Genomic DNA, 18,431 nt, shown 5'->3' with positions numbered 1-18,431 from the left:
TGGATGCACCATGACTTTTTACTCATCACTATTAATGAGCATTTATTTCATTCTAATCTTTTGTAATGTCAAACAATGCTTCAATATGTAACCTAGTTTATAGATCACTGGCACTGCATAAACAAATCTCCAGTATAGATTCACAGAAGTATATGTATTTGCTGGATAAAGGGGAATAGGCTTTTTTTCACTCCTATATTAACAGAGAGAATGCCTCAACATGACAGCCTTCAACAACCCACAGAAGTTAGCTTCTGTGACACTAATGGCATTTCTTTTATTTCCATTGTTTTTACTTTTAAGTAAAATTACCAAGTATTTATAACTAGTGATACTAGCTTTCCATTTATGAAAATTATATAAACTTTCTTTAGTGAAAAAGTGAGTCAATTTTGAAAATACCTGTTATATAAATATGATCTGGGGACATGAAGGTGTTCCTCGCACTACATATAACAGAGACCAAAAAAAGTGGTTATTTTTAAACACATACATATTCACTCGTATATTTTAATATTTTTCAACATTTCCCTGATGGGAAGAACAGTGCCGCCAGTCTGAACAAGCACCACCTGGCTCACAGTCATTCTTTACGACTGGCTTGGCAACTTCGGCCTTATTCAAACTGACAGCACCTCCCATGTCTCTGCGTGGTGATTTCTCTCCCACCCATAGATTACACTGAGCTTTTTCTCCACCTCATGCCAACTCTTCTGTTTTCCTTCCTCTCAATTCCTAGTAAAGAGTACTCAATAAATGTTGACAACCCAATGTTGTTTCTTCAAGTTTTCTGCAACTGATTGCATGATTGAATTCTATCCATGGACACATTTCCTAGACTTTTACGCTTGTTGCTGGGCCTATCATTTGTCCGCCACTTTCAGTTTGCCACAACGCTCTTGAGTTCAACTGCATTGCTATATCTAATATATCTTTTGCGTGTTTAAGATGTCCTTAGGATCCAGTATTTTCCCTTTCTCCCATAACAAGTTTCTTGCACAAAACACGCCAACCACTTTGGATGTTGTCTTTCTGTGGACCCACTGAAGTTCTAGAGAAGAAGTTCACTCACTGAAAAATAAAAATATATGCCAACGCTGTTATTTCCCTTGATTCTTCCATAAAGCAGGCTCTTGAGTAATTTCAAAAGCATTCAGCTGTGAACCTCAAATTGCTTTGCACCTGGAATTTGTTTCCAAGTTACATTCCAGGTTCTGGATTCTGTTATCACATATTCCTATAGTAAATTGTTAGCCAAATCTACTTACAGAAACTTCTGATCTTTGTCCCAGAAACTACTTTTTCAAACCCCGGGTTGGAAGCATTTAGTTATATAAACCACACACTATGAATTTATAACCACACTACTATCAAGTGGCCTTTGTTTCCTTTTTATATTCCCATAAAGATTAAAGTTTCAAATTTTGTAGGAGTCCAGAATTGATCACATTATTTCAAGTGAAAAGTAACACTGCTAATTGTTCATTTTAATCTGCAAGTTATTTTTTAATAGTATCTCTCTTCTTAGTCAAATTTCATATTGAAGACACTACATTTTTGCTAGTAGAAAAATATAAAATATTGGTGGAATTATTAACCTCGAGGTTAACAGTTCCAACCCCCAGGGTCTACAACTCACCTAAGAAATATACACTACAAACTCTCAAGAGAAAGAAATTGTTAAAATTTTCACACAATTTCATTTTAGTGTGTCACATCAGGTTTCAATATTATTCCAGGTATCTCCTAATGCAGTCTAAGGGCCTGTCAATTTTTTCTTTTCAATCACTGCAAATAAATAGAAGTGTCCTTTTAGTAATTTTTGAAATCCTTTTTAATGTTACTTAAAATACTGGAAAACAGATCAGGCTTTCTTTTCCTTGCTAAATAAATGCACATTCCTTTGATGGTATTTTCCAATAGGGGTGCTGCTATTATTGCTTATTGGGTGCTTATTGAGGAAATCAATCAAGGTCAAATTCCTCCCATTGTACTTATTACAACAGGTCTGGACTGGCAGGGTCACTCATTTTGTAATAGTCATTGCAGCCTCCACTTACTGAGCAGCTGCTGTGTGTCTGCTACTACTGTAAACGTGGAAACATAGACTATTTTTTATAAATATTGCAGTGACCCCATGATGTAAATAACATTATTGTCTCCAGTTGCAGATAAGGAGACTGAGTGTTGGAAAAGTGAAGTATTTTCCCACATACCTCATACGAAGCAGAACTGGGATTCATGCCCAGAGCTGTCAGGTAAAACCCTTAAATGCCATGCTTACTCACTGCCAAGCTAATTAAGTTGGGTCTTGTGTTTAATTTATATTTGGTCTCACAGCTGGTGAGAAAAAATTTTATTCCGAGGTTCAATGTTGCAAAATTAATATTAATCAATCAGTAAACTACAGGTAGGCCTGACTGATTTCAGAGGAGACCACTGCTTTTGCTGAACAATTTATCCCTTAACACTGGAAATAATTAAAATAAACCTTACTAACAATTGGCCAGTATCTTCCACTTTTAAGTTAATCGATTGTTCATTTAATGCTATTTCTTGCTGATTCATTCACTGACCTTTGTTCTTTCCCTTTTGCACTCTTAAGTCTGCATCAGGCATTCATGGTGCAGTAAAACAAAATTTCATTCCAAATGGAGAGAGATTTTCATACATATTAGGACTGCGTCTGCCTTTCCCTATAATACATCCATGTTAATTATCTGTAAAATTCTTTTCGCTAAACAAAAAATGGTTTTATCCAGAACTACACCCTCTACAATTTAAAGGCTTTTAGATATCATTTTGATTTGCAGAGTCTCTTAATTGTTTTGAGTGGCTTTTCAAAAGCAGAGGATTTTTTTTTTTTTTTTTTTTTTTTTTTTTTTTTTTGCCAAGGGGCACCTGGAGTTAGAGGCAGAACTGGCACTGAAATTCTGTGCTACTAAATCACAACTCCCCCATCTGTTCCTTAATCCACCCAACAGCATAGACGCCCAAAGGTTTAAATAAACAGGAAAGGCAGATTGTCACCAACGGGGAAAATTTCTCACTTATTTTCCTCTTTGAATATACCACATTATCAGTGCTCATCATATATAAAGACATATGCCGTCAAAATATGACCGTTAATTTTAGAAAACACCTGGAAGTGAAATGGACAGTAGTATAAGAGGTTATTACAGTGTGTTGGTTTGGCTAGCAGGTCTGTAGAAACCGACAGATTTTTTTTCAAATTCCTTATAGAGATGTCACAAAAGGCTAGCCGGCTTTGGCATAATTGGTTTCCTAAGTTTTGCTTTTAATTAGTAGCTTACATTTAACTATTGCATAGTTTACATATATATGTTCTTATTTAGAAAGATTTATATATATACATATATATATATATATATATGTTCTTTTTTAGATTCTTTTCCAAATCTGTTTATGTAAACTGGTAAGTGTGTGTGTGTGTGTGTGTGTGTGTGTGTGTGTGTACAACTGAATCACTTTGCTATACACTGGAAACTAACTCATTATTAATCAGCTGTATTTCAATAAAAATTTTTTTTAAAAATCAAAGGCACAGTAAAAGAAAAAAAACAGACTTGCAGTATCTTTTCAATTATGAGGTCTGGCTACAGTGAGCCCCACACCCCACATGGCTATCTGCTGGCCCCACTGGACAGAGGACTTACCACCAGTTTACCACTGTCTTCCCTCACCTGCTTCACTGATATATATCGCCTGACCCGTCTGTGTTGAAGATGGAATCTGTGGCTTTGGAAGAACCTAATGGACTCTGAAAGGTATCACAGGAAATTTGACTCAACATGGTGAAATGTGGTGTCTAGCAACAGTTGGATTCCTTACAAAATCTCAATAAAATCCATTATGCAAAATGTTTAGCCTGGGCCCATGCTACTAGATGGATCCAAAAACGTCATAATCCGTGAAAGCCTATAAGGACCAGATTTACCTACCTAAGACGCTTTTTCCCCTTTAAAAATATCAAAAACAGCAGTTCCCGCCATGGCTCAGTGGTTAACAAATCTGAGTAGGAACCATGAGGTTTGGGTTCAATCCCTGGCCTCTCTCAGTGAGGTTAAGTATCCGACGTTGTGGTGTAGGTCACAGACACGGCTCAGATAGACCGGCGGCTATAGCTCCAATTAGACTCCCTACCCTGGGAACCTCCATATGCCGTGGGTGCAGCCCTAGAAAAGATTTAAAAAAAAAAAATCAAAAACAAGATAAATTAAGAAATCACAGAGATCTTAGTTATTTAGCATGTCAATAAATATCTATTTTTCCAATATGAACTGAAAGTCCTTGACTAAAATTTTTAGCCTACAACTGAGCAGTTTCATTTATTTACTTACTTATTTATTTATTTATTTACTTATTTTTCCATGCCTGTGGCATGCAGGTGTTCCAGGTCAGGGATTGAACATGTGCCACAATAGTAACCACAGCCACAGCAGTGACAACTTCACCCACCAAGCACCAGGGCACTCCCAACTGTGTCATTTTTGTACCTAAAGAAACAGCAAAATGCGTCTGTTCTTGCCAGAGTTCCCTGGACCATGAATGACTGATAGAATAAATACAGACTCCAAGGCTGTGCCCAAGAAGTAGAAGAAAATCCCTAAATCTAGTCCCAAACCCAATGATGTCCAGAGAGTTTCTCTAAGCAAAGGAGAGGAAAACTATACCACGAAGAAATTTCCAAAAAAAGAAAAATATTCTCATTTGTTTATTTTGATACCATTCATGAAATAAGAAATATCCATAAGGAATAACCTTCTAGAATCTTCCATAGAAACAATCCTGCCTCAGACATCAATGTGATGCAAAACTGTCAAGATGGAATGGAATTTGACCTAATAATAAGAGTGGCTTTTCATCATGTTGGCACTGATTAAGGGCTTAGTTTACATTTAGGGAATGTCCCCCTTTAAGCGGCATTTGCATGAATCCATCCGATGAGGCTGACAGGAAAGCTCAGTTGTAATGCATTGTCAGGTATTTTCATCTCATGCAAGAGTGTGCTCTCATGAGCAATTATAATCTAATTAAAGCCATTAATGTTTACTCCCCTGGGAAATACAGTTTTTCATAGATATCAGACTCTTTCATGTTTTTCTATCTACTATACAATTTATATTTTGTTTCCCACTTCTGAGACTCCTCAGGAGTTATTTTCCTGTCACCCTAAAATAGAAACATACCCTGTGGCAATGTTTTCAATATAGCTATTTGCAGTTAAATTGAATAAAAAATGAATAATGTGTTTATTAAGAGTATCAGGAGCAGAGATGCAACTTTTCTCATTATGTTATATTACTGCTTCTGCTGAGCTACAAGATATTAATAATTTTATAACATAAATAGTAGATTAAGCTTTGAAAAGTCATAACATCTACTGGAACATACCTGGACTGGAATTCTTTCACATAGTGACAATATCCTTTAAATCAAAGTAAAATATAAATAACATATAAACTTTTTAAATTTTATTTTCGTGGGAAGTGTTTCCATTTTTTACAACTAGAATGCATTTTTATTGATATTATAATATTGCTATAAATATTATATAAACAAACTCTCCAATATACCTACAGGGTCCTTAACCAAATAATACATATTATGAATGTAAAATGAATTGCTTTATACTGTTTACTTAGCATTTCACTTGGCACATATTCTAATTCAAAGGATGAACACGCTTGGAGTTCCTGTTGTGCCTCAGCAGGTTAAGGACCCAACATTTTCTCTGTGAGGATGAGGGTTTGATCCCTGGCCTTACTCAGTGGGTTAAGGATCTGGCATTGCCATAATCTGGAGCCTAGGCCACAACTGCAGCTCCAATCTGACCCCTGGCCCAAAAACTTCTGTATGCCTCAGGTATAGCTTTTAAAAAGAAAAAAAAGAAAAAAGACAAGGACAAATAAGCTTAATTTTTTTTTTTAATGGTGGCAGATGGTTTATTGAGCTGATCCTTAGTACAGGCACTGGGGCTTGCCCATAGTGCTCTTAATGTACAAAGCCCAGAGGTTCTGCCAATTTTTCTTGAGCAATGACACCGGGAAGTTGACAGCTAAGTGGATGTTGTACACAAGCTCATCATCTATCATCTTCACGTGGCCAACAGCCACTGCCAGACACAGCACCTTCTTCATCTGGAACATGATCTTGTCTTTTTTTTTTTTTTTTTTTTTTTGCTATTTCTTGGGCCGCTCCAGTGGCATATGGAGGTTCCCCGGCTAGGGGTCTAATCGGAGCTGCAGCCACCGGCCTACGCCAGAGCCACAGCAATGCGGGATCCGAGCCGCGTCTGCAACCTACACCACAGCTCACGGCAACGCCGGATCGTTAACCCACTGAGCAAGGGCAGGGATCGAACCGGCAACCTCATGGTTCCTAGTCAGATTCGTTAACCACTGCGCCACGACGGGAACTCCTGGAACATGATCTTGGACTTCACTTCATCAACTTTGGCCACCATCTTCTCACTGTGGGTTAGCAAGGAAGGGAATTTGCCAGCCTTATTCAGGCCGCGATCCAGGATTCGTGGAATCTGCTTAATTAGAGACTCTGAAGCCAAAAAGGCATCACACTTCTTGGCCAGTTTCTTGACCAGTTTCTTATTCTTGTTGAGTTTCTTCAGTGCCTCGATGTCCATGTGCAGGATATCCACAGCCTTGGCCTCATCACAATGCTGCTGGTCTCCCAGAATATACATGGAGAACTTGGGGTGGAGAGTAGACTTAAGCCTGATAGTGCCCCAGAAGCCTTTGTCCTTCTGAGGGTCATAGTTCTTCAGGCTGATCTGAAGCTCCGCCATCTCCAAAAACTCCAAAAACTTTCTGCTTGCACTGGTTCCCGTCTAGGACCTCCCACACCGCCTCATACAGGGTGTTGCCAGAGACTTTGCTGCTAATGATGCCTGGCGCAGGGATAACCGGCAAAGAGCTTAAATATTAAAGGACAATAATAACCTACACCCTTTTAGCATTCACCATACCAGGAATTGGTTTAAAAATCTTTCTATCACCTCATTAAACTCTCACAACACACATTAATCCTCTTTTCACAGAAGGGGAAACTGAGGCCCAGAAAAGTTAAGAAACTTGCCAAGAGCCAACCAGCTAGTAAATAATGGAGCCAAGATACAAACCTGCACAGTTCGAGTCTAGCACCAGACTTCTACTGGTTTTTCCTTGCTCTTCTCTCTTAAATGTAGGGCTTCTCCCTTTTCACAGTTGCAGTCGTTCAAGTGCTATCTATGAGTTTTGAACCCTCTTACCACCCTTCACTCCTTCTGGGACAATATTACAAGGTAGATTTTTTTCAATCTATGTTCAGGCACCCAGCTTGCCACTTACACTGCATGAATCCAGGCTTGTCTTTTAAACTCTCTAAGCCTTTTTTATGGCTGAGTAGTATTCCATTGTGTATATATACCACATCTTCCGAATCCAGTCATCTGTCGATGGACATTTGGGTTGTTTCCACGTCCTGGCTATTGTGAATAGTGCTGCAATGAACATGCGAGTGCATGTGTCTCTTTTAAGTAGAGCTTTGTCCGGATAGATGCCCAAGAGTGGGATTGCAGGGTCATATGGAAGTTCTATGTATAGATTTCTAAGGTATCTCCAAACTGTTCTCCATAAGCCCCAGTCTCTTCATCTGTATAGTACCTACTTCTTAGAACTGTCTTAAAGATTAAATAAGGAATATATGTAAAACATTTAGCTAAGTGCCTGGCTCACAGCAAGCACTTGATAAACATTGACTATGATGATTATTACGGTTTTAATGTTCAACAAAAGGGGGACATTTACAGGGTCCTATGTTTAGGAGTCAGAAGATTTTCCTACATCATTAGACCAAACAGAGTTTCCTCTTTGATACAAAGCTGTGTTAGTTAGTTAGTTAGGCAGTCAGTCAGTTAGTTAGTTAGTTTTGGTCACACCCAAGGCAGTTGGAAGTTCTGGGACCAGGGATCAAACCCACACCACGACACCAACCCAAGCCACAGCAGTGACAACCCTGGGTCCTTAACCTGCTGAGCCACCAGAGAACTCCATAGTTATGTTAGCTTTGGTTTGGATTTCTTTATTTGATCACTAAAAGAAAGAGTCTTTTAATGATGTTGATATGCTCCATGAAATAACCAATGATCTTCCCATTGGAGCTGCAGATCTTTCTCATAGATCAAGAATACAAATTAAATAATAGGAAAGTACCTATGCCTTTTAAGCTAAATTTTTTAAGTGATACTTTCTAATGGTATATAGGATGAATGACCATGAATCAGAAAAATAGATAAGAATTAAAGTCCTAATGCCTTTATTTCCTTCAGCACTCTTTATTAAAGCCAACCAATAATTCTTAGAAAACAATATCTTGAAATAACATCCCTATGTGTGTGTTCTTATTTACACAAGCAATATTTTTAAGACTATTTTTACCCAAACTTATCTTCCCTTCATTGGTGAGTACTCTCAGCATTTGCGGTTTCCATATTTTTAATCACCCTAAAAACAATGACAATTTTAACACGTGAGTTGCATTATGATAGGTTTTTGCTTTTCTTTTTTTTTTTTTTTTTTTTTTTTTTGTCTTATAGGGTCACACCTGCCTCATACAGAAGTTCCTGGGCCAGGGGTCCAATCAGAGTTGCAGTTGCTGGCCACAGCCACAGCCAGAGCAACACAGGATCTGAGCTGCATCTGCAACGTATACCATAACTCATGGCAACGCTGGATCCTCAACCCATGAGCAAGGACAGGAGTCGAACCTGCAACCTCATGGATGCTAATCAGATTCGCTTCTGCTGAGCCACAGTGGGAACTTCTAGTATTATTTTTTTTAAGGTATAATTATTGTAGAGCTAATGAAGTTTACAGTCTCCTCGTTTATTTGGGACCCTTCCAGAACCCTGGGGTGTTGAGTTGGAAGTACCTTTAGTTTGAGTTTAGTAGGAGTTCTTTATATGGTTTGTAGTCACTTCCCTGTATAGCTAAGTTATTATTGGCATTTCTGACATACAAATGGATCCCAAAATACTCCTACTGCCCACTGTAATGAATTATCCTGCACTGTCTTGCTCAGATGAAAAACAGAAGTCGTATTCACATGGCTATGGTATCCAGGATTGGAATTGTATGGGATAGTAGAGAAGAAACAAGATTGGAAATATTTGGAGCCAGAAGACAGTCTGTGGAAAAGTATCAGACAGATGTATTGGCAGTCAATTAACAAAAATATTATTTATCTAGATCTTGTAAAGTTTCAGAGTATTTTTCCAGCTTTTCCACATCAACTTGTTAATTTTTTCTAATTTTAAATAAATGTGGATTCTGGTGCCTAATTTTGCATTTGAAATTTTGTGTCCTTTTATATAAAAGAGCACTAAACTGCACAGGGCATCAAGGTTAAATCCCACAAAAAATGGCCCTACCCTGACAATAATAGAAGGCTAATTACCCTATTTCCACACTTCTCCCAGATAGGGTCACCTACAGGGTCAAATGAAATATTTCTCACTGGGGGAAAAAAAAAATTCTTCTATGAAAGAAGAAAAATTAAGGTATGAGAGTATCAGAACTAAGGCAATTTAAGAAATCTCCAAAATCCCTCAATTACCCTTTTTTCACATGTCACTATAATCATCCATATCTACATCACCTTTTTTTTTAATGATCACACCCATGGCATATGAAGTTCCCTGCCAGTGATTGAATCACAGCCACAGCTGCATCCTATGCCACAGCTGTGCAACAACAGATATTTTAAACCCACAGAACTGGGCCGGGGTTGAACCCACACCTCCACAGCAACCCAAGCCACTGCTACAGTCAGATTCTTTTTTTTTTTTTTTTCTTTTTAGGACTGCACCTGCTGCATATAGAAGGTCAGGGGTTGAATCATAGGTGCACTTACCAGCCTAGGTCACAGACACAGCAATGCCAGATCCAAGCCGCATCTGCGACATACATTGCAGCTTGTGGCAACAACGGATCCTTAACCCTGGAGTGAGGCCAGGAATCAAACCTGCATCCTCACAGATACTATTCAGATACTTAGGCAGCTGAGCCACAGGGAACTCCTTGCAGTCAGATTCTTAACCCACTATGCCACAGCAGGAACTCCCATATCTACATTAATTTTATCATTCCATTCATACAGTCGAGGTTTGCAATGATTTTATCTTAGCTAAGACCTCTTAAGTATGAAAAGTACGGATCTTATTTTAGGATCCATCTGAATATATTCATTACCTGAGAGAAAATGTTGGCAAAATGCAACCTTGATAAAGCCACCAAACGAGGCCTCCCCACACAAAAATATAAATATAAAAATCTATCTTTAATTTTTCAATGTTGGGAAGATCAAAGTAAGAAAGGTTGTGAACCAGCATTTTCCCAGAGAGTTCATTTCATTCTGGGAAGTGTTTCCCAATCCTATAATAGACTTAGGGGCCACCTGAAAAGTCACCTTAAAAGTTTTTGTCAACATTTGGAGTCACCCTAAGATCTCCAATCTGCCAGGAGACGCCCCAAGGCTGGTATTTATCACCATCTCTTGGCCATTTTATTCTTAGCATCATAATCTACCTAAAAGCCCATCTTGATCTTACAGTAATTGACATAACAAGTGAGGTGAACATGGACTTGTAGGTTCCGCAGGAAATGTACTAACACATCATCCGATTACAGACAATACACCCTTTTAAGGGACTCTTGGGGTGGGAGGCATTAAAGCATTGAGTTCAGCTTGATAAAAAGACTGTAACACATTGACTGCAATAAGCAAAATATTTTGTGCCCACTAAATGTAATGTTTACTTAAACTCTGGCACAATAATAAAGAAAACCATAAAAACAGGCTTCCCCAAGGGCTATGTATCCCAATGTTTGGCAATTGGGGGCATTAGTCTTAAATTTTGCCAGTTAACCATTCCCCCCGTCCCCCCCAAAAAAAATCTGCTGAAAGGGTATAGTGGAATTGCATAGTATTCTAGCTCCACCAAGTGACAGTTTCATATTGTTGCTATGTCGCTGTTCATCTGCTAACCTCCAAGGCAGATATTAACAAAAAAACAGTCTACATACAACATGTTCTTCCAGCTGGTCAGACTTGAAGGGATTTTTCTCCATTCATGTTTCGGAAAAAATCTTTCACTTGAACTTCTGAAATTCTATCCTCCACTCTGTCTCTCTAAAATATATCAGCTTGAAATAGAAAGTCATGTAATAATAGAATTTTTGAAATTCATTATTTCATATTCCATTCTAAGTTAATCATTACTTTTGTTGAGGAAAAATTAGATGGAAGTTTTTTAGTCTCCTCAGATATTTGTGCTTTAGAAATTAAAGTCAGAGTTCCTGTCGTGGCTCAGTGGTTAATGACTCCAACTAGGAATCATGAGGTTGTGGGTTCAATCCCTGGCTTTGCTCAGTGGGTTAAGGATTCAGCGTTGCCATGAGCTGTGGTGTAGGCCAGCAGCTATAGCTCCGATTAGACCCCTAGTCTGGAACCTCCATATGCCATGGGAGCAGCCCTAGAAAAGGCAAAAAGACAAAAAAAAAAAAAGAAAGAAAAAAGAAAAGAAATTAAAGTCTATTTTTATATGGTTTTTTCTTTTACTCTCAGTACGAACTATTTCTTTTTTTATCTGAAGTATTGTTGATTTACAATGTTGTGCCAATTTCTGCTGTAGAGCAGTGACACAGGCACACACATATATGCATTCTTTTTCTCATATTATCGCAGAGTATTCACCTTATTCTTGAAAAAAATCTATCCTAAGAAGGCATCATGGGAGTTCCCATTGTGTCTCCACAGGTTAAGGACCCAACATTGTCTCTATGAGGATGCAGGTTTGATCCCTGGACTTGTTCAGTGGGTTAAGGAGCTGGCATTGCCGCAAGCTGTGGCGTAGTTCACTGATGCCCTCAGATAAAGTGTTGCCATGGCTGTGGAATAGACTGCAGCTGCAGCTCTGATTCAACCCCCAGCCCAGGAATTTTCCATGTGACACAGGTGTGATCATAAAAAGAAAAAAAAAAGAAAGTGGGAGTTCCCATTGTGGCTAATCTGGTTAGGAACATGGCTAGTAACCATGAAGATGTAGGTTCACTCTCTGGCTTGGTTCAGTGGGTTGAGGATCCTGTGTTACCTAGAGCTGTGGTGTAGGTCACAGACGCAGCTTGGATCCTGCATTGCTGTGGCTATGGTGTAGGCCGGCAACTGAAACTCCAATTTGACCCCTAGCCTGGGAACTTCCATATGCATCATAGACATTTTTAAAATACAGTTTTCAAAAAAGAATGGTTTCTCTAGCTCAAAATTCCTGTTTCTCTAGCTCAAAAACTATAGAATAATGAGGGTGACCTCCTTTTCTATCAAATAAAAAGCTACATTTTCATTATTCAAAACAGATAATTAACTCATGACATGGAAATATATTCTTAAAAGAAAACAAAAAATTTAAAAACTATAATTCCTCCATCCAAAAAGTAGCCAACATTACACTCTTGGTGGATAAAATCAGGCTATTTTCTATACATACATTCACATATGTAATCTAGGGGGTACCAAAATAGTATCAATACAACAGAAATTATATTTCAGTTTTCTTTTTTCTTTATAAAGATTGTAATGTATAACACTATTTTATATCGCTTCTCTGCCTTTTGGCTAAGATCAAGTGTAGTAACACTATTTTATATAGATGCATAGTGTTTCAAAATATGAAATATATTATCCATTGTATATCAATGTCTTATTGCTAAACATTTTTGTTGCTGCCAATTTTTCTCTATTACAGACAACTTTAAATATACAGTTTTGTGTAACATAGCCATATTAATATTAAAAAATAATCATTAAAGCAAAAAGAATTATTAGAAAAGAAGAATTACTACCTCATGACTAAAAGGGTCGTTTCACCAAAATGATATAAAGATTTTAAACTTCTACACATCTAAAGCATAGCTTTAAAATAAAAGCAAAAATTGACAGAACTAAAATATGTTGATATTATATAAAGAATTTATACAAGGAATTTTACTTTATAAAGAGAATATTCACTACGTATGAGACTTTTACACACTTTGGCTATTGCTATATCAGATTCTTATATACTTACCAAAAAATAGTGAGAATATAGAAAATCTGAACAACATAGTTAATAAGTATGTTTAAAAGAAAATATAAAGTGTACTAAACAAAACACTGAAAAAATACCTAGCCTTTTTGAGAACATAGACATGTATATAAAAATTGACCTCTTGCTACCTATAAGGCAAAATTCAATGTTTTGGGGTTTTTTTTGTCCTTTGTCCTTTTATGGCTGCATTCATGGCATATGGAGTTCCCCAGGCTAGGGGTCTAATCGGAGCCAAAGCCTCGGGCCTACGCCACAGCAACAGTAACATCAGATCCAAGCCTCATCTGCGACCCACACCACAGCCCATGGCAACACCAGATCCTCAACCCATGGAGAGAGGCCAGGGATCAAACCTGAAACCTCATGGTTCCTAGTTGGATTTGTTTCCGCTGAACCATGACAGGAACTCCTCAATGATTTTTTTAATAATTGTTTTCATGTGAATCATAATGCAATTTTAAAATGACACTACAAAGATAATTTTTAATATAATGATTTTAAATTTTTTATAGCTGGTTTGCATTGTTCTGTCACAAAGATAATTTTTAAAATGCATTTGGAAATTAAGAAATTTTCTAGGGAGTTTCCATCATGGTGCAAGGGACGAATTCAACTAGGAACCATGAGGTTTTGTGTTCGATCCCTGGACTTGCTCAGTGAGTCAAGGATTTGGCGTTGCCATAAGCTGTGGTATAGGTCACAGACGCGGCTCAGATCTGGCGTTGCTGTGGCTGTGGCGTAGGCCAGCAGCTACAGCTCCGATTAGACCCCTAGTCTGGGAACCTCCATATGCCATGGGTGAGGCCCTAAAAAGGCAAAAAAACAAAAACAAAGAAAAAGAAAAAAGAAATTTTCTAAATAATTCAGACTAAAAGCATCACAGTGAAAATTAGAGAAGACGTAGAATTGAATTGTACATATATAATATCTACCAAAATTTTATTTAGTTAGAGAAAAAGAAAAGCTTAAAATTAATTCATTAAGCTTTAAGATGCTAGAAAAAGAACAAAATAATAAAGGTAAAAAGATAGAAATAAAATGAGAACAAATCAATTTAATAGGGTAAAAAAAAAAAAAATTCAGAGAGGAGTTCCCGTCGTGGCGCAGTGGTTAACGAATCCGACTAGGAACCAAGAGGTTGCGGGTTCGGTCCCTGCCCTTGCTCAGTGGGTTAACGATCTGGCGTTGCCGTAAGCTGCGGTGTAGCTTGCAGACGCGGCTCGGATCCCGCGTTGCTGTGGCTCTGGCGTAGGCCGGTAGCTACAGCTCCGATTAGACCCCTAGCCTGGGAACCTCCATATGCCACGGGAGCGGCCCATGAAATAGCAAAAAGACAAAAATAAATAAATTAATTAATTTTTAAAAATTGACAAACTTCTAGCAAGGTTGATCAAGAAGAAAAGAGAGAAGACTTTCCTAAAAATGGATTCTTTTCTAAAAAGTGGAAATTATCACAACATCGTTACAGAGATTTAAAAGAGACTATTATGAATAACTTTATTCCAGTAAACATGAACACTTAGGTAAAGCGCAAAAATTTCCATATATACATATATATTTGTATATACGTATACACACATACATGTACGTACATATACACACACACGTATATATAACTATTCAAACTGAATCAAGGAAAAAAATTTTAAAACTATTTAATCCAACTAGTTAATTAAGGACACAGAATCAATAATTCAAAATATTTACACACAGGTGAGTTTTAACCAAAAATCTAACTATTTCTTGGTCCAATCTTTCATAAATTCTTGCAGATACTAGAAAAACTGGGTACGTTCTCTACTCATTTTATGAGGCTAGTACAAATTTGATACCAAAGACAGAAGCGGAAGAAAGGCAATATCACTAGTGAACACAAATAAAAATATCCTAAATAAAACATCGGCAACCTGAATCCAGCAACTATTTTAAAAGATAATACAGGAAATTCTGCGGTCGTGAAGTGGGTTAATGATCCAGCATCGCTGCAGCTGTGGAGTAGTTTGCAGATGCGTCTTGGATTCAGTTCCTAGATTGAGAACTTCCATGTACCGCGGAAGCAGCCAAAAAATGGGGAGAAAAAAAGATAATACAGCATGACTAGGTTCTGTTTCCTACCAATAATATAAAATTGATTTCCATTAGAAAACCTATTAATACAATTCACTATATTGATATGTAAGGAGAAAAGATCATATGATTATCTCAAAAGAATCAGAAAAAAAAAGTATTTTATCCATTCATCATTCACCTAACAAATATTTGTTAGTGCTCCGTGCCAAACACTGTTCCAGGGACTGGAAAAAAAAAATCCCTGCCTCCATGAAATTTGTATTTCAGTGGAAATACAAATGAGTTACAGCAGAAGAGAAAAATTAAGGCAGAGGATTATAGGATACCCAAAAAAGGTAGGAGGTTGAAATTTTACAGAAGATTGTCAGGAAAAGCCTCACTGAAAAAGTTACATCTGAGAAAACCTGAAGGAGGTGAGAGAGCACACCCCAGAGATAAATGCGGGGTCTGAGAATTCTGACAGAAGACACAACCAGTGCAACAGCTCTGGGTGGGAGGGTTCCTGAAGTATTCAAAGAACTGTGCATCTGGAGCACAGTGGAGAGATATCTGAAGGAATTGATAGCGCATATACCAGAAAATAGGAAATGAGATCAGACTGCATAAGGTTTTGTAAGGACTTGGGCTTTTCCTGCCAGGGAGATGGGATACCACAGAAGGAGTTTAAGAAAAAAAAAAAAAAAAAAAAAAAAGTGACAAGATATGGTTACACTTTAACAGGATCACTCTAACAATTGTATCAGAATAGACTACAATGAACACAGGGTGACTAGTTAGGATGCTACTGCAATAATCCTGGCAAGAGATGATAGTGGCTTAAACCAAGGATGAGAATACTGAGAAGTCAGTGAATTCTGAATATACTTTGAATGTAGAGACAACATTCTTTGCTGACTGATTGGTTATGGGATCTAAAAAAAAGAAGAGTCAAAAGAGATTCCAAAAGTTTGACCTGGTGCAACTGAGAAAACTCAGTATTCATTCAGTAATTTAATCATTTCAATTAAAAAAAATTTTCTCACCAAACTATGAAAATGAAATGTCACTGCATTAAAAAAGAAAGCTTTAAGGCAATCACAGATAGGAGATGAACATAAAATAAAACCTCTCCACTTGGCTAGACAATTGCATATATTTAAAATTCTAAGCCAAGCAGAGGAACTGTGGAGCCATCAAGACACTTAAGAGCCAGGAGACTGAAATTTGCAAGCAAAGTGGATGCCAACTGGGACCACATTTCCTGAACTCTCCATTAGGGCTGCCTCACATCAGTCCCTCACTGAGTAATGGGTTTGCTTTCCAGACGTTTTTAAGTCCATTTTTTGGAACTCAGGATATATTAGTCTCATAAAAACAATGTTACAGACAGTGTAGAACAGCCCACAGAAGTCCACTTAGCTCATACCATAGATGAATTATATTGTGACTAATAGGCTCACAGAACCTAGCCATCACCAACAGTACTGTTCCTCAGGGAAAACTAATGCCAGCTCCTACCCTAAACACCATAGGGCTTGTTTCCTCTTAATGTGGATCTAAGAATGGGAAGGTAAATTGCCCCCCACCAGCTATCCAAAACCATGAGGGGAGATGGAGATTCCAGTGAGCATCAGGAAGAAACATTAGGAAATAAAAAAGCATCCCACAGCTCTAGACCTCCCCTATACTCTTACCCCAACCAAATCTCTAGCTAGACAGTCTCCCCAGAACCAGTAACAGCCAGGCAGAGTCCGGAGCCCACCCAGAAGCCCCGGATCAGAACTCGTGATCCACTCCCAGCATGTTTTGCAAAGAGGACTCCCGGCAGCCAAGTCTAGAAATGGGTCCTCTGGCCAAGGGTCCTAAGACAAGTTTTGGGGTCTGTATTTAATCAAGAGCTAACAGAACTGTGGCAAATAAATGTTATCAACAGGCAGTTAGAGGGTAATCAGGCTTTCCCTTCCCCGAAGCAGAAGAAACCAAGAACACATTATTGGGCCAGAGAGGCCCACCGGCCTGTCCTTTGCAGCTCAGGACTGTGGGTAATTGGGCTTTCTATAGACGCTCATAGATACTCTATAGCACACTTGGGAGCTAAATTGGTGACAGGCCCAGTTCCTCCCATTTTTTATGAAGAGTAAATGAAGCCCAGAAAGTGGCAGACTTCCAGAAATCTTTTCAAAAAATAAGAAGCAAGCCTTCCAAAGCCAAACTCTTCTCTCTCTAGGTGAAAAGTCCTGCATCAAGTACAAGTATTTCCTGTCGGGACTTGCTGAAAAGTCTTTGGGGATTTGCTGATGAAGCGTTGCTCAGGCCTCATGGGGGGAAAATATGGCAATTTATAACTGTGACATTTTGCAAATGTTTCAACCTCTGCATAGCTAATTATGTTTCCTAGGGCTTTTCCTAGATTTTTCTTGACTATTTGAATTAGTGATGAATTACTTGGCATATTTCTTCTGATTACACACAAAATTAAATCATCTTACTTCTAGTGGGTTCCCTCACACACACACTTCTTTTCTAATTATCTGGACTACTCAGAAAGAATACTGAAATCTACTTTCATTCCACACAATAATGTGTTATGTTGTTTTTATACATACTTGTCAGATATACCAAATTCATCTTCCAGCTCTAGAAAGGATATTCTTACAATCTACTTTATGTTCAAATTATCTTTATGAATTACATTTTATTATGTAAATCCATCTTTCCTTCACAAACAGTACCTCTCAGAAATCTTTTGGCAGCTGAAAGACAATACAGCTTTAAAAAAAAAAAAAAGATGACAAATACACAATGTAGAAAAGTTAAAGAGAAAAAATGGACATGATAGCGACAAAGGATGCCTCTTATTCCTTAGTACTTAAGCTGTAAGAAGTTCTTATTTCACTTTCATCTGGCATCTCAATTGAAGTTCTTTAAGGGATTCAGCATGTGTGCCTTCTCAAAACTTTTCCTCATTCTAGTAAAAAAAGTAATGTACACTCTAGAAGGGTTCATTTTTCTTTTAATTCGTTACTGAAAATAGAAGATGCCAGCCTTCAGTGACTTCACTTATAGTCAAATGGAAGGCCCTTCATATGTGCTGTCTCCCAGGATAATTAGCAAGAAAGAGTAATTTGAAACAACACAAGTGCCAAAGTAGAACAATAAGAAAAGCTGGCCATTTTCCCAGTCTGGGTTATAGTTCCTAATGTCTCTGCTGTCATTCGGA

The 18,431-nt window shown here is 37.9% G+C and overlaps 1 protein-coding gene across 1 annotated transcript; it reads right to left on the bottom strand.

Moving 5' to 3' along the window:
* LOC100627129 (60S ribosomal protein L10a-like) lies at positions 5,982–6,795 on the bottom strand. The gene is given in 3 exon segments (XM_021070784.1): positions 5,982–6,176; positions 6,452–6,738; positions 6,741–6,795. Coding segments are annotated over 3 exon segments (537 nt in total).

Source organism: Sus scrofa, chromosome 13, assembly GCF_000003025.6.
Source record: "Sus scrofa isolate TJ Tabasco breed Duroc chromosome 13, Sscrofa11.1, whole genome shotgun sequence".
NCBI classification, from domain to species: Eukaryota; Metazoa; Chordata; class Mammalia; order Artiodactyla; family Suidae; genus Sus; species Sus scrofa.
This window is presented reverse-complemented; position numbering and strand designations above follow the sequence as displayed.